The 24580-nt window shown below is 42.8% G+C and overlaps 1 protein-coding gene across 4 annotated transcripts; it reads left to right on the top strand.

The window, feature by feature from the left end:
• The first annotated feature begins 1827 nt into the window (after nucleotides 1–1827).
• PWP1 (PWP1 homolog, endonuclein) lies at nucleotides 1828–23787 on the top strand. 4 transcript variants are annotated; one of them, XM_086611117.1, is made up of 16 exons: nucleotides 1828–1893; nucleotides 1973–2031; nucleotides 4461–4609; nucleotides 5046–5131; nucleotides 7436–7532; nucleotides 10361–10471; nucleotides 11219–11349; nucleotides 12746–12819; nucleotides 16141–16237; nucleotides 17125–17186; nucleotides 18067–18178; nucleotides 19214–19304; nucleotides 20151–20272; nucleotides 20741–20846; nucleotides 21569–21708; nucleotides 23421–23787. In XM_086611117.1, exons 1-15 carry the CDS (start codon nucleotides 1828–1830, stop codon nucleotides 21682–21684), a joined length of 1479 nt encoding a protein of 492 aa, XP_086467243.1. In that variant the 3' UTR covers nucleotides 21685–21708; nucleotides 23421–23787. The 4 variants fall into 4 exon arrangements, with proteins under 4 accessions (XP_086467243.1, XP_086467241.1, XP_086467240.1 ...); XM_086611115.1 differs by lacking the exon at nucleotides 23421–23787 and adding an exon at nucleotides 22967–23075; XM_086611114.1 differs by lacking the exon at nucleotides 23421–23787 and having other exon boundaries at nucleotides 21569–23075.
• Nucleotides 23788–24580: the final 793 nt, after the last annotated feature.

Raw genomic sequence — 24580 nt, 5'->3', positions numbered from 1 at the left:
ATTAATAGTAAGTGCAGTTCTCTAATCTGTAATATCCATATGCACATTTGCTACCTGTTTTCCTTCCTTCCACCTTCTCCAAGTCTCTTTTTTTGATACTCCTGTCGTTGAGCCTCACCACAGTACACTGTCATTTTGTAATTATATACATGGTGGGAGGGAAGGTAGAGCACGTGTGCCCCCTCTGGGTGTTGCTTCTGTAAAAACAAGTCTGGCTCAAGTGTTTGTTGTGCAAGCCTCCACACTATAAATGTATATATCTGCAAAAACACATATCCAGGAACCACAGCCACTGGAAAGTAATCTTGCTTTCCTCCTCTTGGCTGCATGACGTTCCCCTCTGCCTGTCCTTTGGGAATAGCATGCGCTTACTCACAACTTCCTTTGGAATCCGGAGGAAGACTGACAGTCAAACTGTAGCCAACTTGTGCGTGGGAGGACTAGAAGGATTTCTTGAACACTGTAAGAGAAGGTGACCAGCAAAGCCCAGCAAAAAGACAAGCACACCTAAATGCAAGACTGGTAACTATCTAGAATGCAGGTAGGACTAGGAAGCCCACGCTACAGGATACTAACAGGAATAGCTAAAAAGATACAGCTTTTGCCTTGGTATGTTTGTTTCTACAACAAAATACATGAAATGGGTGAAATGAACAGGAGGCATAAGATGTAGGAATATTTTGATAGCTAGCTATTTCTCTCTCATGCCAGAACCACAGAAGAATCCGGACAAAATAACAGAAATGCTACAGTGGTGCTGTCCAGTGACACGTGGATGACATAATGCAGCCATTCCCTCTGGCAAGCTGAAGTTCGGTTGCCAAGTCCTTGAGTTTTACCATGAGAAACGCTCCTTCCCCTAACCTCAGCTTCCCATCCGTGTAATTTGCACTTATCCCCTGAATTAAGGTTTCAGTGATGGAAACAGCAATGATTTCTGCATGTTAGTAAGAGACCACCTTCCTACATATTCCAGCTGACATTTTATTCCTTTTCTCTGATTTAATGAGTTAGCCGGTACCGGACGCTACACTAGACACCTGGGAGGGCAAAAAGCAGCACCTCCTCTGAAGACACCGGTCCTTCACAGCCCCCTGCAACTCCCTCTCACCACCCACTCCGTGGATCAGCTTCTTTTCCTCGGACAAATTTTAGAGATTTGTAACAAAAAGGTTGTTCCTCAACCTTTAACTTTGGCGAAACGCTGCCAGGATGCTTCAGAGCCGAGACGGGGGCGAGTGTCAGCGGCGCGGGTCTCTCCCCACAAGCCAGGGAGACGGGGACACAGAGCCAAGGACTCAGAAAGCCTCGCTCCGGCGGAGCGCCCGGGAGGAGCGGAGCTGTTACACGGCCGAGAGCCAGTTTCTGGTACCAAATCGGCCTCGGAGCTCCATCCGGTCCCCGCCCCTGCAGAAGGCGGCGGGGGTGCCGCGCGTGGGCTCATTAAGAGAAGCAACTGAGCGCCGCTCCGCAATTAACGTTGCGAACACCGGAGCGACCGTCGCTGAACTCAGTCCGGCACCGCGCGACCGGCGCCCCTCGGCCCGGCGGCACAACGCGACACGGACCCGCAGCGGGATCACCGCCCACCGCCCCGCGGGCCCCGCCCCGCTGACGGCCGACCGCCTCTTCCCCGCGTACCCGCACCCCTCCCTTCGCCCGGGCTTTCCCGGCGCTCGGAGATGACCTCACGCGGGTCGCTGTCTCCGCCCCTTCCGTTTTTCTCCGCCGTTGCGGCTGGAGCCCCCATCGCCTACGTCACTCGGGGCGCGCCGCGCCGCAGCCGGCCGCACGTGCTGTATCGCCGCCGCCGCCGCCGCCGCCGCCATGAGCTGCCCCGTGACGTGCGCCGGCTGGGTGCGCTGCGGCGTTGCCAAGGAAACGCCGGACAAGGTGGGGGCGGGGGGCCGAGCCGCGCCGAGGGACGCCCCGCTGCCCCCGCCGCCCTCACCCCGCTCTGTCCGCCCCGCAGGTGCAGCTGAGTGAGGAGGAGCTGAAGCGTCTCATCGAGGAGGCCCAGGACAGGCGGGGGTGAGCCGGGGCAGCGGGGAGGGCAGGGGCGGCGGCGGCCGGGCCCGGCGCGCCGCGTCCCCGGGGCTCTGCTGGAGACGGGTTTGGAGCCCCCCGGGCTTCCTTCCGAGGGAGGGAGGGGAAGGGACAGGGGCGCCGCCGGGCCCGGCCGGGGGAGAGCTCAGGTGCCGGCCCGCCCCGCCGTCCAGGGGGGCTCGCCGAAGGCCCGGCTCGGGGAGCAGCCGCAGGCGGAGGAGATGGCACCGGCCAGCACGAGCTGCTCCTGGAGCGACAGTGTCACGGGAGCCTGACGTCCCGGGAGGGCCCTATGTTCGGAGGCTGAAAGGAGAAGCATCGGATGGAACACATGCCCTGCCTTCGTCATGGATATGACGACATGGGTTCTGTTCCCGTGCGGGTCTTTAGTCGTCACCGTGTGCCGTCAGACGAGCTGAGTGTTCCGGGAGAAGTTTGCAGAGACCCGCGCCGGGCCCGGTCCTCGCTGGAGTCGCCATTCCCGCCGAGAGTGAGGAAATAAAAAGTTGGGTTTGTAACCGCGGGTGCTGGGAGTCCGGAGGGAAGTTGTGTTCTTTGGAGATGTGGGAAACTGAGGCGAAAGTCCCGAACTGACAGTGTGAAAAAGTGGATGCCGAGGCCGAGACGTTATGATCTAAGAGAGTCCGGAGGCCACAGTGGAGCTCGGAATGACTTGGTATTTGTGCTTTGGCAAAAAAAAGGCAAAACACCACTCAGGGGCGTGTTTATGGTTGACGTGTGAAACGGGAGACATCACGACTCTCCATTTAGCACTAAAGGTCCTTAGCTGTGTAGTTGTGTTAAGTTTTGTCGCTCCGCTTTTAAGAAAAAGGTAAATAAACTTACGAAAAGAATAACACAAATGACGAATTTGGGAAACGCCATCTATGGAGGACAATAAAAAATGGCTCTCTTTGGTCTGGAAAAAGATGGCGTATTGAGGTCCTATTCTGGCCTTTTTCAGTTAGATCTGTTTATAGATTTAGGCTTCGGATTATTTCAGCTGTGTAGAGTGTGTGGTTATACCACAGAATGTATGACTGAACAGACGCAACAGGCAGCAGTAAAAGCTTTTACAGTTGGGTGAATATTATCCACTTGATTTCTATTAGATGGATCTGTGATTTTATTGCTGAATAGAATGTTTTGTCCCAGAATGTGTTTTGTTCTGTTTTTATTTTTTAATGGTTCCAAAGCCATCTTAAACGTTTTGGAGACTCTTACTTTATGTTTCTTAACCAATTACATTTAATATTTATGTTATCTGTGGTGTTACCTGTTTCTCTTTTGTGCGTGTGAACTGTTGTTTTTTTGAGTGGATGCCTTTCTCTTGCAATTTCAAAAACATGGAAAGATTTGAGGTCCTGTTTGTTAGTAATTTTGTATTCTGTTCAACTTCAGCATAGAAATTTAAAGACCATCCCTAACAATCAAAAGGGTTATGATATCTTTATAACATCTGGGGCTTTGTAGAGTATGTTATGACATCAGTCACTTTTTTTCCTGTGCAAAGATCACAAATCAGACTCATATTTAGAATCTCTAATTATCTTATTACCAGTTGGGTTTTTTTACACTAGGAAAAACTGGTAATGTGAAGTGTTTATTTTACTGAACAGACTATAAAAATAGGTTTCTGATATTTACTTTAGAACATATTTATGTGAACTCTCTTGGATCATTGTTGCCTGAGAGTTTTGCATGCAGAAGCACAGAAGTACAGTGTATTCAGCAGGGATGAGTTCCTATGGAGCATGCTCCATTGAGACATCTGAGATGTCTGTTAGGTCCTCAGCCAATGTTTAACGTGCCTTTTCTTCTACTGAATTCCTTGCATATAGAATTTTTGCCACAAAAGTTCTGCGTTTTCTAGGTGTTGCATAGTTTACCCCATAAGAAGTAATCTGCAATATGTCCCTACTTAATGTATTTTATGTTGTTTTTTCTTCTGAAAAATATGAGGAAATAAGGTCTTAAAAGTCTTGAAGAAATGCGAGAGTTATCACTCATGACAGGGCCTGTGGGTGGGGGAGAAAAAAAGGAAGGGATGAATTGGACAGATGTGAATGCACAGAAGTGAAGTTGAGAGCATTGTATCCACAAAGAAAAGGGTAAGGGAAGGGACTTAGACACACTGTTAAGCTCTGATGAGCAAAATTTGTGTCACATTTTATCATGAAAACTTTCAAGGAAAAACTTTCTCTGGAAGCCTGAGGATAATGGTGCCTTGTATTTTGGGAAAGGATAGGAAAGGAGTAAATGGATTTCCAAAATATTGGCATATTAAAGGCTTGAAACCCATGTGAACAGCCAGGATTGTGTGCTGAAATCTTATTAGCAGTCCCCTAAGCAGTTACCTGGAAGCATTCTAAATATCTGGCACAGTTTGGTCAGGGTTGTGTGTCTTTAAACAGGGATGATGCTGATGGTAGCGATGAAGACCAGATGGCATGTGGCATGAGTGTAGCCACTCCTGACAGACCTGAGTCTTCTCCTAAAAATGAACACCTGTCTGATGATGAACTGGATGAATATGATTTGGAAAATTATGATGAACAAACAGGTAAGAAAAATGTAAATGTCAGCTATGGAATGTAGAACCTTTTCACTTCTTCTTGTACTTAAGACATTAGTATCCTAAAACTGCGCAGTGCTATACTTCAAATGCTGGAAATTCACATTTTTTTTATTATTTGCTTGTCCCAGTTCCAGAAGTCATTTAGTGAGTGAAGCAATTCAGTGTCCCCCCTCCCCTACACTAGAACTGAGAGCAGCATTGGAAAGACTGTCACTCCCTCTGCTGTAGTGCTGGAGCAGAGCAGAAGTCCCTGAAAGCACTAAGCAATTTAGCTTACTGAGGTTCTTATGTTTGGAACTTGGAAGTTCATTTAGCCCACCCCCGATATTTTGCAATACAGGTAATACAGATGTTGGTACAGGAGTTTCTAACTTCACCTCTCACTGACATGTATAAAAAGTGTTCTGAAATTCCCATCTAGGTGATATAAAACTTGGAGACTCTTTGGCTACTCTGGCGGTATATGGGAGTAATGACCATGACCCTTACATCACTCTAAAAACCACTGTAAGTACTATGAAAATGTTAAAATATCTTAAACAGCATAAACTTAAAAATCAGTTAAGTTTTCCACACTGCCTTAGGATCTGTAAAGTGCTTGCAGACCAAAGGTGTGCCAGATTTTTGATCAGACTGGACTCTTTTCTTTTAAGGTTGCTTTGTGCAGTCCCCTCTACATGTTTTTTATGTTTAAGTCAGATATTAAGGCGAACTGACTCATTATTTAAGCCATGTACTTGTGTCTGTGAATGTGGTTTGTCAGCTATCTAGCAGGAACCAGAAAATACTTGAAGAAATAACAAATCTCAGTAATGAGGCCACTGATGACCCAAAATAGAAAACTTCCCAGATTGCAAGACTCTTACACCCTCCATACCAGTTTGTGGAAGAATCCAAGCTGAGGTGGACTCTGGCTACATGTCCAATTAGGGGTATGGCATGAAGAAGTATGTCCCTGTTAAGCATAAATGCACAGCATACTGTCTAGTTGACTGTTTCTGCCTGCATCAGTTTCCACCAAGTATCATAGATGGGGAACATCTTTGCAGGACCTGGTTTTGTAGGAGGTCTGCAAGGGGTGAAGAATTCTCTAGCTGCAGTCTGACACAAGCTAACTGTGTCAGCACTGCTGTCCTGTTACACAGCACGTTTGTCTTACAGAGATGCAGCATGCAAGACATGAGGTAATCCTTCTATTCTACTTAACATTGATATTACCTTAGCTAGAATATTGGGTGCCTCTTCAGAAAAGATACTGAGAGATTCCAGAGAATATCCCACAGTTTAGTTCAGAAGGATAGACTGCAACTTGTGATTGACGTAATGTACATGGAGAGATTACAGAAATCGGATAGAAGGCAAGGTTGCGTGAGAAGAGACAATGTAATCTAGAGAGCAACCAGGAGAGACTGTGGTCATCTGGAGCAGGGTGATGAAGTAGGTGAATTTTTGAGACCTCTTCTAAGCATAAAGATTCTGAGATTTTTCTGGATGCCGTCCTTTCTGTACTATTTTGTGTACATATACAAAATGTGTATATATTTTGTCTTTACAAAGCTAGTAGGATTGAAAGAAGAGAGTAGCTGTAGGCTTCTACCACAACATCTCGTTTGTGTGTCAGAGGACTTTGTCAAACACACGTTCACTTGCTATGTGCGCTTTGGGGCTCTAGATGTTTTCTCTGTGTTCCACTGACTGGTTGATGATTTTTCTTGCTCCTGGGTACCAGTAGAAGAGAGAACTGCTTTAAAAGTAATTTTTGTAGTCAAAGAGGTGTTCGCACTGGGATTCAGGGAGAATATGAGCTTCATTATTCTGTGTCAGAAAGCTAGCTTTCTTCCAGACATAGAAAAAGCAAACACCTTTTTCTTAGGCCTTTCTTCCTACACTCAAGTCCTTTCCTCACATTTGAAGGAGAATACTTTTTAGTGCTTCAGCGTGTGTTTTTATGTTGTCTTTTGGTATTTATGACTAGTACTGTTGAAGACTAAGTACTGTGCAGCATTAAGTTGATAAATGCAAGGAGTTGTGGTACTTGATAGAATTCTAATATCAAAAAGATGCTTGAAGTGAATAAAAAAGAAATTAAAAACTTGCAACAGAAGTCCAAAAAGTGCTGTATGTGTTGGATATTTGAAGCATGATGCTCTGTGTAAGACTGTTGACTTTTATGTACAGTTCTCAGTTTTCCACTAACAGAAATTCCCTGAATGCCTTCCATTCCTCAGTAACAATGAAAATTACATGAGCGGTTACATCTGTTCTGGTACAGCTGAATGCCCAGTATAGCTGTAGGCAGTACTTTTCTGGAAATGTTTTCCAGAAAGTAGACAATGCTTTAATGCTTTTGGAATTGCTTCCTGGATATGAGGAGCACTTACAATATGCTTATTGTGTAAAAAGTTGTTACACTACATAAACGCTCAAGGCATGGGAACACAAGGGAAATAACTATGTATGTGAGCTCCTGATGGTGAATCTCTTTTCAGCAGTGGGCTGTATCATGGTAGCCTCAAAAGATGGTTTCATATCTGGTAATTAAACATCTCTGTAAATCCACCTAGGTCCACATAAACAGTCCTTCAGTCTGTATAATAACTGTTCAGTCTCCCCATGATTGAGTCTGGTCCCTGTCATTTTCACTTTACCACCACAAGAGGGTTTTAGGTGGGTGGGCAGCAGGGTGTTGGATTTTCGGGGATCTCAGTTATGGTTAAAAGTTATTACTGATTCAGCCACTTGAACGTGTGTCGTTTTGTGCGTTAGTGTGCTTTCCTTAACACCTGCTGTCCTCTCCTTTTTGCTGTTCAGGATCAATATGAACAGGAGGACTTCTTGATTAAGCCCACTGACAATCTTGTTCTTTGTGGCAGAGCTGATAAAGACTGCTGTAGTTTGGAGGTCCATGGTAAGTAACATAGGATTTGTTCCTTACAGTGAACTTAGGGAATACGTCTTGCCCATTCTGTTCCATATGGCTATGTAGAAGGGGGGGAGGGGTTTTTTCAAAGTTGTTTTTTTTGTCCCCACCTTTGTCTTGTGTATTTTGCCCTCGTTCCTACATCATGGTGCTTTAGTCACTTTCCAGAACTAGAGCATCTAATGTGGGGTTACTGTTATTTAGAGGATAGTGTGCCTTTATCAGGCTGTGTAGCACTTCCTTTCCTTATTTCATTCTTAATGACACTTAGAAAATACTATGGCATTTTTATTCTCTGAACACACGATCTTTCTTCCGAACAGTCTCACTTTCCATATCATGCAAACTTCCTTTAGTGATTTGTTGTTGGATTTTTTTCTGTGCTTTCTCCTTGCTTCTTTAAATGTGCTTTCCACTGCTAGGAGTAGAAGAATCAGCACCTTTATCATCTTAGTTTTAGAAGAGATGATCCTTAATAAGGTCTGAATATCATTTCTTCTAGGGATGGGTTTAGTTTTACTGTGTAAAAGATTTTTCTGTTGCAGCAAGGAGTACTACTGAGTGTGCTGAAGTTACCATCTTTTCTTGATGGTGGTTCTTTGGGGGACTGTTTCTGGCTACTTCTGCTATGGCACATGTTTCTGCAAGCAAAGTGTTCTGTCTGCAAAAGCAAACTGCAAGACTAAAGTGTTTGAAAGCATCTGGCATTTTCTGTAACTGGAGGTTTTTACAACTTTTATTAAGTGTGTTATTTTCCCTGTGTAAACTTCCAAAACAATAGCACAGGCTTCTGCTGTTTATAACATTGGGAGCCCTGTCTTCGTTAATTACTAAGACTACTTAGTTAACTGAACACTTTTAGTTAGAATCTGAACATCTGCCACATGCACTTAAGAACAGCACAGTGATTTTGTGTTGTCGTGGTTTTAGGCTGATCCAGCAACTAAAACTCACACAGTCTCTCCTTCTCCAGTAAAGTAGAGAGGAGAGAAAAAAAAAACCCAAGAGGACTGAGGGTTGAGACAAGAACAGAGGGAGCACCCACCAACCATGGTCCTGGGCAAAACAGGCAGAGCTTTTCTCAAAGCAAAACAGTTTATTAATGATTACTTAGAAGGACAAAGGGAAACAAAAACCGATTACTTGAGAGGACAGAAAGAAACAAAACCAGATCTTAAAACCGACACCTTCCCCCCCCCCTTCCTTTTCCTCCCGGCTCTACCTCCTCCCCCCAGCAGCACAGGGGGCAGGGACTGGGGGAGTGCAGGTCAGTTCATTCCGTGCTGTTACTGCTGCTTCTTTCTTAAAAGAGAAGGAGTCCTTACACCCTTTTCCCCTGCTCCAATGGATCCCCTACCCACGAGGAAAAATCCACAAACTTCTCCAACGTGAGTCCAGCCCACTGGAAACAATCCTTCCCCACAGATTGCTCCGGTGTGGGCTTTACCACAGTCTCGGGTACTTAGGGAGCTGTAGCCACTCGCTCCGGCGTGGGTCGTCACGCAGAGTCCAGATGCCTCTCTGCCTTGTCGTGCATCCCAACACAACCATCCTCGGGCTCAGGCATCTTCTCCCCACGGGCTGCGAGTGGGTCTCTGCTCCACCGAGGCCGTCCTGGTTGCAGGGGGGCCGCCTGCTATCTCACCATCAGCCGCAGGGGAAACTCGGCTCCGGCACACCTCCTCCCACTCCATCCTCACTGACCTGCTGTCGATGCGGCTGTTTCTCTCAGATCTCAGTCCTCTCCAGGTGAACTCAGCCCAGTGGGCACCCCGGGAGTGAGGTGCCCCCGAGTTCCCCAGCTGGCTCTGCCGCCGCCATTCTCCGTGGGCGGCGCCGGCCCGACGCAGGCAGCCGCCCGGCCGGGAGCCAGGGAGCGGGGGCAGTGCCCTCCTCCCTTCTCTGCTCGATCCTGGGCGAAGCACCTTTTCCGGTCCCTTTGTCCTGACTTAAATAGGGCAATTCGCAGAGGCGCCCTATTGGCTCAATCCCGAGGGGGATGGCAGTCTGATCTGGTGGCCGGAACTAAGCCTAACCCGGTTCCAAAACCGGGGAGGTCGCAGGGAGCAAAACCCCTCTCCTGCCACCAGAACCACCCCCCCCCTCCACATCAAACCATGACAGTGTGTATGACGATACCATTTTATTAAGATAATTAATGGGTTTTATCTGCTATCCAGTTAGTAAATTCCGTTATTATAAGAAGAAAAATAGCTGGCTAAAGGGAATGCTGTGTTCAGTATATGGTTGCTTTACCAAAACTCTTCCTGTATCTCAGTTACAACTTGCTAAAGGTAACTTACATCTGACTTCTTCAGCTTCCTCTAATTTGAAAACTGTTTGTCTGTTACTTTCATTTCCCCTTTGATTGCATCTGGAATTACATTAAAAAAAAAAAAAAAAAAGCAGATTCTGTAAAAAGATTGTCTAAGCTTTCATTAGTGTAGATACATCAGGATTTCTACATCAGGATTGATGTAGAAAGTGGTGGTGGTGGATATGGAACATCTATTGAAGTGATTTTACAAGCAGAGTAATGTAGTATGCTAGGAAAAAAGTGTCTAAGCTTTGCTGAACTTGTCACTTTAGATGAAGTACACAGGAGTATGTTTGGTTTTGTAATTCTGTACTTGGAATTAGTACTTGGAGGCTCTGGGCTCTATACTAAAACTCTGAACACACTGTAAATTTACATTCTGGATCTCTTTAACAATTTAATGTTTGCCACATCTGCCTTTTGCAGAAGTGAGCTGTTCATAATTGCTTGCTTTTCCTCTTCACTGATGTCTTACAAGATATCTGTACTTCTTTTTCAGTTTATAATCACGAAGAGAACTCCTTTTATGTACATCATGATATTATCTTGCCTGCTTACCCTCTAAGTCTGGAGTGGTTGAATTTTGATCCTAGTCCTGATGAATCAATAGGTAAATTACAAAGAATACTGTAAATGTTCAGTTAAATAATTTTTGCTTGAAAAGTATGTAAATGTAATGTTGTCACTAAATAATTTCCTCCAGTGGTACAAACAGGAATAAAGCTAAGATACTAAGATGGAAAAACTGAATATAAGGGGTTTTTGCTTTAGTGATACAGTCATCTTAGTGATGCTGCCATAACAAGTGTTTTGACTAAAATACTGGTTTTATTACAAATGATTAAGTTATTGTCAATTAGCAGACCAGAGCAAGCTCTTCTCTAATCTGCTTTATTTTCCATTTGCAAATGAAAGGTGGATTTTCTTCAAAATCATTATGGCCAATGCAGTTGATTAACTGTAAAACACCGCAAAAATTATTTATATTTATGTGTAACCTTATTCCTGTGTTTTACAGATTTTTTTTTTTTTTTCCTTAGCACAAGGAATGTGTTTTGGTGTGTTTTTTTTCCTTAAAAACCCAAGCAAAACTTTATACAGCTTCTTTGAACAGTTACTTGTACTGAAGGGGAAGTGTATTGGAGAGCAAGTAAATTTTTTTTCTGGCAACATCTACTGTCAGTTGATATTTTTAAATTGTTCCTTGTCAGTTGTAGTCATCTGTTCAAGATGTTCAAATAGAAGAATCTGGCATGTAAGTTTTACTTAATCGAAGAAATAAGCAACAGCTGGATTGCCAAATACGCTGTTTTGTAACTCTAAATAAATGTGGTTGCATTTGGGTTTCTGCTTGTAGGAAATTATGTTGCAGTGGGTAACATGACCCCAGTTATTGACATTTGGGACCTGGACATAGTAGAATCCTTAGAACCAGTCTTTTCTCTTGGAGGCAAGAAAGAGAAAAAGAAGAAAAAGAAAGGAAAGAAAGTAAGTATTGCTAAACGGTTTATCCTGTTGGATGGAGGAAACTTAGAGCAAGGATAATATCATTACTACTTTTTTCATACACTGGAAAAATCATAGATAATCTGGTTTAATTCTGTCTGTCATGTTGAAAGATGGTGTTTAGACAGGTTAAAGAAGGTAAGGTTAAGGTCATCTGTGATATATCGGTTAAAATTAGTATTTTCCTGTATCTCAGAGAGTTGAAAAGGCATTAAGCAGTAAAGGACAAAGTTGACACTAATAAAATACATTTACTCAGGATTCACCTCTGTTAGCTTTATCTGTCTAAAATTCCAGTATATTTTAAGATAGTCATCGAGATTTTTCTAAGGTGAATGCATAGAGACCCCCCCCCCAAGAGAATGGCTGAGTTTCTTTTAGTGGACTGCAGAGAAAACCTTAACTACCAAAGAGGAAGATTGAGGTTTAGACTGGATGCTAAGTTATGTGGGATGAATCTGGCCCTCATTGTATGCCTGAATGTGGTGTTATGATTTGTCCAAGTTCTTTGGTGTGTAAAACAAGTACGGAAGATAATGTAATGTAACTTAAATCTTCTAGATTTTGCTTATAGTAGATGCTTCAGGAGGTGCTTAAAGATTCCCTAGAGTAAACAGGGAAGGTGAACCCTGGGTATGTTGCTAATCTTGGTTTCCTAAATGAAAGAGCACTGAGGTGTTAAGGCAGCTAAAGAACCACTCTGGGTAGTTGTGAAGGGGGGTTACTTCTTGAGCAGTCAGACCTTCTGGTTTTAAAAACAGTAAAAAAATATCCTTGGAAGGGGAATTTGTTCTGTGAAACTTGGTTCTGAAAAATCACTGAATTACCAGAATTACGTTTGAAAATACCATTCATAAATGTTACCTCAATTTGAAATGCTAGTTCTTCTCTGTATGGATAATTAAAGCCTGGAATTAAGAACAGAAGAGGAATGGGGTATGTATGGGTGGTTTCCAGTTGCTGTCCCAGTAAACTTTGAAGCTTAACCATTTCAAAATACAATTTGTGGGAGCTGGCAGTTACAAGGACTTAAAGCTCAGTTAACTGGGAGAAGGGAGAGGGAACTGCCAGGAGTGTTTAGAAGCTGAAGAAGCTGAACATTAGCTGAAGACAATGAAATTTCTTCTACTAGCCTGAAGGGAGTAACCAGTTCTGTAAGCCCACCAGCTGCGAATGAAGCAATCTGAAATCTGCGGTAGGGGGTGAGGTGCAAGTACTGCAGAGACAGTTCTGTCACAAGCCTTGTTGCAGCAAGTGAGAACAGTTTAAAATATGAAGTTGTTTGTGAAGGCATTAAGGAGTTTGTACTGATATTTTGTAATGCTTGATTTCTGTTGAAGCTGTAATTTTCAAAAGCATGTTGTGTCTGCATACACAGAGTTTATCATCAGAAGGTACAGTGAAGGAACATACTGATGCTGTGCTTGATCTTTCATGGAATAAACAAAGCAGGTAAAAGAATACTTGAATAACAGTAGATGGTTAAAAATTTGTATACTTGATTAGGCACACATTTTTCACACAAATCCAAAGTCTTAGGTGGTATAACATTGAACTTGAAAGCAGTGCTGAAATGAATCAGTTCTCAAAAATTCACACACCTCCCTTTTTTTTTTTTTAACTAGGAGTCTTGATTTATTTTTTAAAAACCTATATATTGCTGCAGATCACTTTCTATTTGCAAGTTGTCCAGATGAGGGCAGGGCTAAGGTGGGTCTAAGCCATTTGATATCTCGGCTACATTTAAGTCAGATGCACAAATTGGACAAGCAGAAAGGCTGCCCTGATCTGTGCCGATCTGTCAGTGACCTAAAACACCATTTCAACAGATAGATACGTAGATATATAGAAGGAAGTCCTTGCTATGGTGTTTTTTTTCTCTCTGGCTTTTGCCCCAGAGCTGTGAGCAGAACAGGGAGCGTAAAAGCCCTAAGAGCACAGTTCTAGAAATGCTTCTGACCTTTGGGTTGTCCTAGGCAGAGAGAATTCCCTGTTGCCTGAATGAACTCGTGGTGAAGTGCTGCTACGGAAGCAGCACAAAGCTGGCCCATCTTGGGGGAGAGGTCAAGGACAACGTGCTGACTGAAATAAAGGTGCTGCTGTTCTTTATTGCGTAGGTGTTTTTTTAACAGTTCAGCTGTCAGAGGATCCTCAGGATGAGCCTTGAAACTGTTCCAGTCAGACATAGGCTGATTTATTTTTTCACCCGTGTCGTGGTTTTAGGCTGATCCAGCAACTAAAACTCACACAGTCTCTCCTTCTCCAGTAAAGTAGAGAGGAGAGAAGAAGACCAAAGGGACTGAGGGTTGAGACAAGAACAGAGGGAGCACCCACCAACCATGGTCCTGGGCAAAACAGACAGAGCTTTTCTCAAAGCAAAACAGTTTATTAATGATTACTTAGAAGGACAAAGGGAAACAAAAACCGATTACTCGAGAGGACAGAAAGAAACAAAACCAGATCTTAAAACCGACACCTTCCCCCCCCCCTTTCCTTTTCCTCCCGGCTCTACCGCCTCCCCCCAGCAGCACAGGGGCCAGGGACTGGGGGAGTGCAGGTCAGTTCATTCCGTGCTGTTACTGCTGCTTCTTTCTTAAAAGAGAAGGAGTCCTTACACCCTTTTCCCCTGCTCCAATGGGTCCCCTACCCACGAGGAAAAATCCACAAACTTCTCCAGCGTGAGTCCAGCCCACTGGAAACAATCCTTCCCCACAGATTGCTCCGGTGTGGGCTTTACCACAGTCTCGGGTACTTAGGGAACTGTAGCCACTCGCTCCGGCGTGGGTCGTCACGCAGAGTCCAGATACCTCTCTGCCTTGTTGTGCACCCCAACACGACCATCCTCGGGCTCAGGCATCTTCTCCCCACGGGCTGCGAGTGGGTCTCTGCTCCACCGAGGCCGTCCTGGTTGCAGGGGGGCCGCCTGCTATCTCACCATCAGCCGCAGGGGAAACTCGGCTCCGGCACACCTCCTCCTGCTCCATCCTCACTGACCTGGTGTCGATGCGGCTGTTTCTCTCAGATCTCAGTCCTCTCCAGGTGAACTCAGCCCAGTGGGCACCCCGGAAGTGGGGTGCCCCCGAGTTCCCCAGCTGGCTCCGCCGCCGCCATTCTCCGTGGGCAGTGCCAGCCCGATGCAGGCAGCCGCCCGGCCGGGAGCCAGGGAGCAGGGGCAGTGCCCTCCTCCCTTCTCTGCTCAATCCTGGGCAAAGCACCTTTTCCGGTCCCTTTGTCCTGACTTAAATAGGGCAATTCGCAGAGGCGCCCTACTGGCTCAACCCCGAGGGGGATGGCAGTCTGATCTGGTGGCCAGAACTAAGCCTAACCCGGTTCCAAAACCAGGGAGGTCGCAGGGAGCAAAACCCCTCTCCTGCCACCAGAACCACCCCCCCTCCACATCAAACCATGACAACCCGCTGTCATAAATGTCTCTGAAGATACACGTAGTCAGCTCTGCATAGTCCTGATGAGCAGATGTGAAGGAAACATCCGCATAGATATGCAGTAAATGTACATAAATTGCAGTCTTAATTAGCGGTGCTTCATCTATTGCTCTTAAATAACACATATGCACAGAGTGTAGTAGTGATCTTTCCATCAGAGGAACAAAAGAATAGTTTTCATGTACCTAGAGATGATTGTCTGGTGATAACATAGAGACAAGTCCCCAGAATTACGACTACAATAGTTTAGTGTCTGGAATGCATAATTCTGTAATGTGCTGAGTTATGAAGTCATTGATACTGGTCGATCTTTCAGGAAATGAAAGCAGACTTGAAGTGGGAAGCTTAGGGGCAAAACAAGGAGCTCCTTGGACCTGCTTGTTTTGTTGTTGTTTTTTTTGTAAGCAAGACATACTGTGACAGCTCTCTGTAAATAACATTCTACCCGTAGGTCATAATCATGTTACTGTAAAATGGTCTCATAGCCTTCACTGTGCATTTTCTTAACTTTCCCTTGTAATATTGTTTGGGAGAACGGTGTTTCCAGGAGAATGTTAGCGCTTTCAAGTCAGAAACACTTGGTTAGGATTAAAAAAAAAAAAGTTGTGAGGTGAGCAGTTTCAATCAGAAACAGCATGTTGTGGTGATGGATCTGTTTTTAAGAGCAGTGGTAGCAATTGTACCGTGTATTTGACCAGCCTTTGGGAATGTTTTGAATTATTTCTGATTAAACTTCTAAACTGTGAGTTTATTGCTTTAACACAGTTGGTCAAATTTAAGTTAAAATGCAGGGTCTGTAAACTACAGTGTTAGTGGTTCCTTTCAGCATTCTATGAAGGATGTACAGTGTTGGGTTTTCAGCAGTTATATAAACACTTGGATATTGGGGAGCAAAATGTTTTAAAAACAGGTTTGTCTGGCTCTTGGCTGTATGCTTATGCAAATAAACCCAAGTTGCATAAGTAATGTTTAAAAATACTATCTTGATGTCAAAGGAAAGGAAGTGCTTAAAAGCCTTTCTTGCTTCGTTTTGTTCAAGCAATCTTCCAGTAAATGATATTTGGGGGTGGGTGGGGGAATACAAGCCACCCTGTCACTTACTACTATGAATGTTGTACTAATGTAATGTAATATAGCCTGTTTGTAGTCTTTACTTGTAACTTAGAATTACCTTCAGGGAGCTATCCCTTAGGCTTTATACACATAGTCTGTAGGCCAGAGTGTACTCGATCTCAGAATCAGGCTCTGTACGTATTGGGATTTTTGACCATTATTTGTTTGTATCTTTAGAAAGATTTTTAAAACTTTTTCTTTTTTGACCCCTTATCAGGAATGTTTTAGCAAGTGCGTCTGCTGATAATACTGTAATTCTGTGGGATATGTCTGTGGGTAAGCCCGCAGCCAGCCTGATGGTACATACAGACAAGGTATGTAATAATTGTTCTGTTTCTTCCGCTGTAAAATACAGAGAAAAAAATAACTGCAGTTTTTCATTAGCTGCTTGATAGTGAACCCTGAGAACAACAATTCTGTAATTTTCTAACAACTGTGAAGAATTCTTTACATTTCTGACTTGGTTACTTTGGCGAACAACACTGTATTTGCTTTTAAAAATGTTATTTAGCTTATCCTTTAGAAGTTTGCAAGATTTACAGCAGTTTTTAAAATGCCTTTTTGTGTGAAAGCCCTGGTGGCTGAGAATCTAATAGTGCTGGTATAAGCTAAAAAAACACATCTCTGAGCATAGGTCAAACTGTAACACTCTCTTAAGGAAACGATAAGTGTCAGTTACAGTTTGTTCCAGGTAAGAGAGGTTTAAAATAAATGATACTAAAATACCATGGTGATGGGTACTTCAGAAATTAATTAATCTCATAGTAATCAAAATGTGAAAGTCAGTTATTAATAGCTATAACCTTATTTTGCTGTTAACAAAGTCGCTGCCCTTGGCAAACTCCTGATTTTCATTTTTTGCTAACGTCTGCATTTTCTCCAAACTGGAAGCAGCTATTCTTTTACCTCCTCCAGCTTATTTTTTTTTAATGTGGTTTTATTTTCCAATGTGGTTCTGTTCAGTTAAATTATATTGGAAAATATCTTGTTTCTCCTGAGTGTGGGTGTTTGAAATAAAAATAATGTGCATCTCTTGCATTGTTTTATGAGAAATCTAAGTATCAGCAAGCTTAATAGGAGGGAAGGAAATGTGGTGATTTTAGGGAGGAGGGTTTGTGCTCTGTTTGTTCAAAGAAAGTTTCTGTATATGTGTGTTACATCTCAATGCTTATTTTTTAAAATAAAATCTTCTGCTATCTAGGTCCAGACAGTGCAATTTCATCCATTTGAAACCCAGACCCTTATTTCTGGATCTTATGATAAGTATGTCCCGGTAATATTTTCAAACATTGCACATAGGGAGGGTATTAGTATGGAATTAAGCCTGTTAAGTTGCCTCATGTTTTCCTTTTCATTTGCTTATAACTGTGCCAAATTTGAGTAATGCTTTTTTTTTTTTCCAGTAAGGTGGCCAGGTTTGTATGTGGCCTAAATGTAGTTTTCCTTACCTTTTTCTCAGGACTAGATCGCGTTTCTTTGGCTTTATTATAGGATAGAGTGGGAGTGGATGTAAATTGTGGTGAGATGTTGCGACAGTGACATCGTCGCTCCTTTTTTGCATTTGCATCCAGGAGCTCTTGTGAGTTGGGACAAATTCTGCCGCCTCTGGGCTGAGCACAAGCGTGTAGAGAATCCCAAAAGACCCACTAACTCTCATCTGCTCTTTCTCCTTTTTGGAGTAGTGTTTCCCTAACCACTTGTAAAGATGAATTTTTTTATTAAAGCATGTTTGAAAATGTTTGGGTATGTATCACAAATTGATTTCCTAATTAGTGCATTACTTTGAACAGTCATTACTTTACTGAATTCTGTTCATAATTAAGTGATATATTTGCATAATTATGGTGTCCTGTATGGTGAGTGTCTTATGTATTCAGCAAATTCAAGCTCTGTTTGCTTGAATAGAACGTCTGTTTGTAACCAAGATGAAACTTCGAAGCATATGGAAAAAGCTTGTGCTTATCTGAGAAATTTTCATCTGTTAGTGAGTTGGGAGACTAAATAGTGAAGTTGTTTTCCATTTTAATTTTTGAATTGTTGTTTACATGGGCCTTCTGGAGGTGCCAGTGGTAAAACAGACTTCATAAAGTATTCTGCCATGATTTTATATTTTTTCATCATCTCCTGTCCCTTTTTCCCATAGGTCAGCTGTGCTGTATGATTGCAGAAACCCACAAGATAACCATCGAACGTGGCGGTTTAGTGGTCAGGTTGAAAGAGTAACCTGGAATCATTTTTCACCTTGTAATTTCTTGGTGAGTACATGCTCTTCTATTCTTGGTCTGTTGACTGTTGCTGTTTCATTTAACCCGTATTTTTCTGTTCATAATGCTGCTGAATCATATAATGGACCTGATGGACAGTTGGACTGTTGGCATTGTTTATTTTAAAAATGCAGTGTGTGGGAGGATGGTTTTAGGTCGTTTTTTCAACAAATATATCAAGATCAGCTACTTATTTGGTATCTCCATTACGACAGTAGAAAAGCAATCGATGCTGATGCATTTTCACTCCAGAGGTGGCTTCTTTGCCTTGTTGTTATAGCGTTCAGTGGCTGGGGTATATTTTCCTTTGCATAGTTGCTGTGGTGTTTCATGTAATGAGGCAATTGCAGTTGAGAAGTAGCAAATTAGAACGAAGATCCTGAATATTAATTCAGTGTTTCAAATCAGGGCTAGAGGGCACTGTCCTCCTAGCTGGTACGGAGCAAAAATACCTTGGGTTTGTTCAGATTTTTTATAATAAAATTTTTAAACAGAATTTAAAACCAGATCTTTTTTATTATCGCAGTGGCTGTCTAGTTCTCTGTTGCTTTCTGTATACAGCCAACAAAAGATGTTGTTCAGTTCTGTGGGGTTTATGATGTAGATCTCTCTCAGTATAATCACACTTAGCTTTGCACAGATCTGTTATGCAGCCACAGGATGGCTCCAGGAGGTTTGGAGTAACTGACAGTTAAGAGACAGTTAAGGCTCTGTGTTTCATTGCTGAACGAGAAAGCCAGGCGTAGTTGTGCAACCATCTTCAAAATACAATTTCAGAAAATTGTATAGGATTAAGACTTCCATGTAAGTCCCTGCAGCATAGTTTAGGTACGTAGAATAGCTCAGGCACCACCTGGATAGAGCCTGATTTTGACTGTGTACACTGTGATATGCCCTACCGAGAAGTAGCGTAAATCTGCCTCAGATCACAGGGGTTTGATACGAGGGCAAGTATTTCGTAGGAGCTTTTTTCCAAATGAGTGACTACAGCTGTTTGTTTTTAAAATGTTGTGGTTTCTTCCTTAGGCAAGCACAGAGGATGGCTTTGTGTACTGTCTGGATGCTCGTTCTGATAAGCCGCTGTTTACTCTGAAAGCTCACGATGAAGAGGTGTCAGGTAAATTGTGTGTGTGTGTTTGTCCCCAGTGGTGAGGCACGTCTGGAAGTTCTTTAACCGACACAACTGTGGTGGTAGTGATTCCTTGCTTAACAAGTAAGAGTTGTGCATACTAATCATGGGCAGCTGGCGCATGAAACACATCTCTGCTAAGAAGTCATCGTAAGCGAAGTATTTTAACAACTGTAAACTTTTCTCAGTGAGTATCATGAATAAACATGTCAAAACAGATCTCTTCACTTGGGACACACTCCTTGTGTTTTTTGGGTGAGGGAGAATAAAAACTGTGCAGTCAGGTCCTCCAGGATTATGAACTATATTGTTTACCTCCTGTAGCTGTAGTTATTTTATACTGTCAGTTCACTCTGGAGGTGATTTAGGTGTAGCGCACAGGAAGGTTTTTGCACTGCCTCCTTCAGGCCACTTGAATTATTTGATCAGTGTAGGAGCTTCTAAATAGCAACTGGAAGCACCTGATGAGGTGTCTAAAATGAGATATGAATATGCCCCATCGTCTTGGATGGTCTTTGGCAAAGGAATGAAGCAAGCTGGCTGGGGAAGCCAGATTACATGAAGTAAGTAAGAAGCAGAACAGTAACGTCTTTGCACTGTTACTGTTGTTGGATTGAGAGACAAAATAGGGCTACCTGAAGTCAGTTTGCTCTCGCTACAGGGAGCAGTGGCAGCATGAAACTTCCATTGACTTTTCGCTTCTTTGTGCTGGAACAGAGTTTAGTGTGAGGAGAATATTAGCTTTGTTCTCATGACTTCACTTCAAAATGTATCCTCGTCTCTGTGAAATAGTGGTTACCTGGTGCTCTCACACTGCTGCACTCAATCTTCCAGGGCTACAACTAAGCAGTCAGATCAAAGGGTGCCTTGTGACATCATCTGCTGACAAATATGTGAAAATTTGGGATATCCTGGGTGACAGACCAAGTTTAATCCATTCCAGGAATATGAAAATGGTAAAGTAATATTAATTTCTTGATTCTAAGAATGTTCATATATGAGTCTGCTGAGTCTTTTTTGTCTAACTTGAATCTTGTTTTACATAATGTAACATCTTTTAGGAAAAAAAACCACATCTGTGTATTCTGGGTAAATCATGCTCATTACAGTGCAGTATTCAATTCAGCACGTAATTGGCAGACTGCTTCAAAGCCTCAGACCTGAATACCAGATACAATGTTCTGAGTGGAACTACAGGTACTCCCAACGTGCGTCTGCCAGCTTCAAGACGAAGATGTGATTTACTGATCGTAATTAGCATCTCTTGACTTTAATTTTGTGTCTCTAGAAGTTTCCTGAAACTTATTTTGAAGAGCTTACATTTGTTAAAACTTGCTTGGTGAAAGTATTTTCAGATGACAAATTCATTTTAGGATGGTATTTTGAAAAAAATTAAAATCCTCCTCTTTCTGCCTCCCTCCCAGGGTGTTCTCTTCTGTGCAGCTTGCTGCCCTGACTTCCCATTTGTTTTTGCCTTCGGAGGAGAGCGAGAAGGGCTGCGTGTTTGGGATATAAGCAAGATTTCTGCAGGTAACGTTCTCATTTCTTTGGATCTTGTGGTGCTCCCCTTGCCTCCAGGGTGTATTTGTATGTTCAGTAATGTATTGTGGCTCTGAGAGAAACTGTAGGTTAATATTTTAAATACCCCAAGACTGCATATGTGTTCATATTTTCCGCTTAAAAAATGTGGGTTTTTCTAACTTGAGGAATTGTATTTGCCATATGGTTTATTTTTTTTTTGTAGTTGAAGTATAATACCTGATTTCTTATTACACTGTGTTTTACTTTTTTCTTAATGTTCCTGGTGTAATCAAGTATCACATTCTTGAGTACCTGTAGGAATAAAAGTGAGGACTGGTTTTGATCTGTTGTAGCTCCATGTAACTAAATGGCACGGATTTTTGGAGAAGGCTTTTAAGAGCTTGGTGGAAACCAGAGAGACTAAAACCACAGATAAATTATTTAAACTTAATGTTTTGCTCTCAAAACTCAACCGTTTCACGGTACTTAGGCGCAGGACTTACACACAGGGAAACCTCTAGAGATGCTCTAGGAGAGAAATAACAGGACTTGTAATTTAGGTATCATATGCAGCAGATTGTTCTGACATGAAGCTTCATCTCCCTACTCAGGGTAAGGGGAAAAGTGTTAAAACTGCACCAGGTTAGGATTTCCGTTCCGTGGTGTTCACCATGCTGTATTACGCTTGTGTCTGGAACAGTAACATGAGCAATCCCCTGTCTGTGTTGCAGTGAATGAAGTTTTTGGAAACAGAGAGAGACTTGTTCTGACTAGTGCCAACCCTGTGGCTTGCAGCTCCATGGCCAGCAGTAGCAACAACGATTCAGAGACAGCAATGGAATCATGATGGACCAAACATCACAAAATGAAAGTAATTAATGGGACTGTGACTAATGTGCATTGTACAGATCCCCTGTTTGGTGAGAGTTCATAGAAATGACTCAGGTGTCTTGCAGCCTGCAGGCTGCTTCGTCTCAGACAAACACGGTGATGTGGTTAAGCTCTTAAGTCAGCAGTTCTAAATTCCTGCCTCTGTTACTGGCTTTGAAAGATTAAATCACTTTATTTTGCCTGAGATTATGATCCCTGAAACAGGGGCTATGTGTAAAGCATCTTGGTGGTATCAGAAGTTTGTTAATACTGCAAAGAAGGTAAATATATTCTAAAAGCATAAGGAAAAATACTTCAGACAACAGTTATGTAATAAATAAACAAAAGCTGAATGAAATTACAAGTGTAAATAGATAATTTATCCTTAATTTAAAGCTAGACTTACAGGTTTCTAATACAGATTTTAAAAGTTTTTCTATGTAACTTTTTTAAGTCATAAGAGTATTTCTTGGGCAGTTAAGCTGGAGTCCCTGAGTAGAATCTTGAAATATATTTTTAATGCCTCAGATCACCAGTATCAAACTGGAAATGTTCCCAGCTGTATCCCATCAAGGGTTTCCTCTCCCTGGTTCCACAGCACCTGAAGCTTATTGATGGTGCCTGTGTATTGGGTTTTCCTTCAAGCTCCAAAAGTAACATAAAGAATTTGAACTGAAATAAGGAGCTACTACTCGGAGGAGGCTAGAAGCTGTCAGGACATACAGGGAGGGTAGAGATCTCAGCTGGTCCCTGTCACTGGTGAAAGCTGCCCATGTTATGTACTCATGTTCTCAACTCCTCCCAGGCATTTCTGCCTGAAAGCTGAAGGCACAGAGGAATACTTTGAGTATCAGCTTAGCCACCGACTTCAACACTTCATTTATAGTGTCAGGGACCCAGTCAAGGAACGTGACTCAAACAGTTTCCTTACATTTAAAGTGAACACCCAAGTGCCTTCTACCCCAGGCCAGAAATTAAATTATATACTCTTACCTGCCTGTGAAATGCTTCCCTCACCACATGCTGGAAACTGCCTATTGAAGTGTTGCTGCTGTAGAAACACCCTGGGTGTTAAAGCAACTGCTCTCAAAGCAGCTGTAATGTCTGTGCATGTAGTTGACAAGATCTTACCAGTGCTTTCCACCCTAGCTCACGGTAGCTCGTTCTGCTGAGGTAGATTGCATCAGTGGGGAAAAGGCAGGGCTTCCCATCCCTTGGGGTTAAATGGCTGCTTCTCAAGCCAATTTATCTGTTTCTAGTTTGGTGACAGGTGTTTAGTGCAGCTCTGCAGGAAGATTTTTGGATGCGTAATGTGTGGATGTGTTGGAATTCCTGCCTCAATCCTTTCTCTGCCAAGCAAGAGTGAACAATGTGTAGACAACAAATGGACAACTGCTTTTCTGAAGCTTAAGAAGGTGAAAGCACCAGAACCACCTCTGTTCGAGTGCGCTGCTGAAAAGCTGCAAGTTTTTCAAAGCTTTCGTTTGAAATAAATGCTTCGCGTTAAGCTCTTTGAGGGTAGTAATTTCTGTTATCCCTACCTCTGGTGTCACTTGACACTGTAGCTCTAGAAGCTGCTTTTTGTTTTAGGAAGGAATTGTGTCACTGCAAGCAACACATCTCTCCCTTCACTAAACAAACTCCCTCAACCTGTCTTTCCGGAGCTTTTTAGTCACCTACTGATCTCAGAGGATAAGCACTGTGCATTTTCAGGTTTGAAGAACCCAAGGAGCTCTCCAGGAAACACAGTGTACAGGGAGATATACAGCTGAACTTGGGCCACGCAGGACAAGAACTGGAGCCTCTTTCACAAGGCAACCTCCACCCACCTTGTCAGACAACAGAGCTCAGCTTACTGTTCTTTGCAGCACAGCCAGAGGAGCCACAGCAAATCTGCAAGGCTTAAAAACTGGTTCTTAGCCACGCCTGTTCATGGAGGTGCTCCTACCCATAATCTTGTCCCAGGAAAGCTTGGGAGAGGGAGAGGATGAAAAAGTGGTGTTACTTCTCTTAGCATCATTATCAGAACTAGGAACCTTTTTTTTGGAAAGTGTAAGTATTCGAATAAAAGAGAACATTAGAAAAGAGCCACATTTTTAATTTTTTTAAAGAAAACAAGTGAATGAAATACATCTTCATTCCATAAATAACATTAGCAGCAAACCCTCCCGTCACTCTAGGTGGTAAAAGGTTTACAGCACAATAAGTAATATATACTGTAAACACCGTCGATCATCTGTAAGCCTCTTCCTTACTAAGTCTATACAGTCTTTACCTCTTCGCCTGCTTACATGTTCTAGTGATGAACTAGAGTGAGAAGAGGCAATAACTGTTCTCCAAAAGCCAATGTTTGATTTTCTGTAGTGGGCTAATTCCTTTGCCTGCAAATGCTGATTTCACTGGCCTTTTTTAAAAAAAAAAAAAGCCAAAGCCTTTTATTTATTTATTTAAGGGAACCTGAGCATTGAGATGTCTTTGCTTTGTGCCAAACCACATCCTTCAGTTAAGAAGCAAAACACGTAACTGCCAGCACCATTTTTTGTTTGTTTGTTTTTCGTATTGTCATGGTTTTGGCAGTTAAGGACAGTTGGCTTACAGGTCCCTGCAGTCACTCAACTACATTTCTGGTTTGTGGCTCTTTACTCAAAGGGCTATGCAAGGTGTGTCATGTATCCCAGCACTGGATGGATTAATCTGAGTGATTTGGAAAGGAAGTATGCACAGTGTGTGTGAAAAAAAAATCTTGCCTCACATTTCCTTCTTAGCAACTCTTCACTTGTACATGCACAATCCGTTCTCAGTGTTCTGGCGAGAGTTCATTAAGCAGTGGTAGTGCGGTGACCAAAACGGAAGGAAAATGCCTCATTTGACAC

This window comes from Tauraco erythrolophus, chromosome 4, assembly GCF_009769465.1.
Source record: "Tauraco erythrolophus isolate bTauEry1 chromosome 4, bTauEry1.pri, whole genome shotgun sequence".
Taxonomy (NCBI): domain Eukaryota; kingdom Metazoa; phylum Chordata; class Aves; order Musophagiformes; family Musophagidae; genus Tauraco; species Tauraco erythrolophus.
This window is presented reverse-complemented; position numbering and strand designations above follow the sequence as displayed.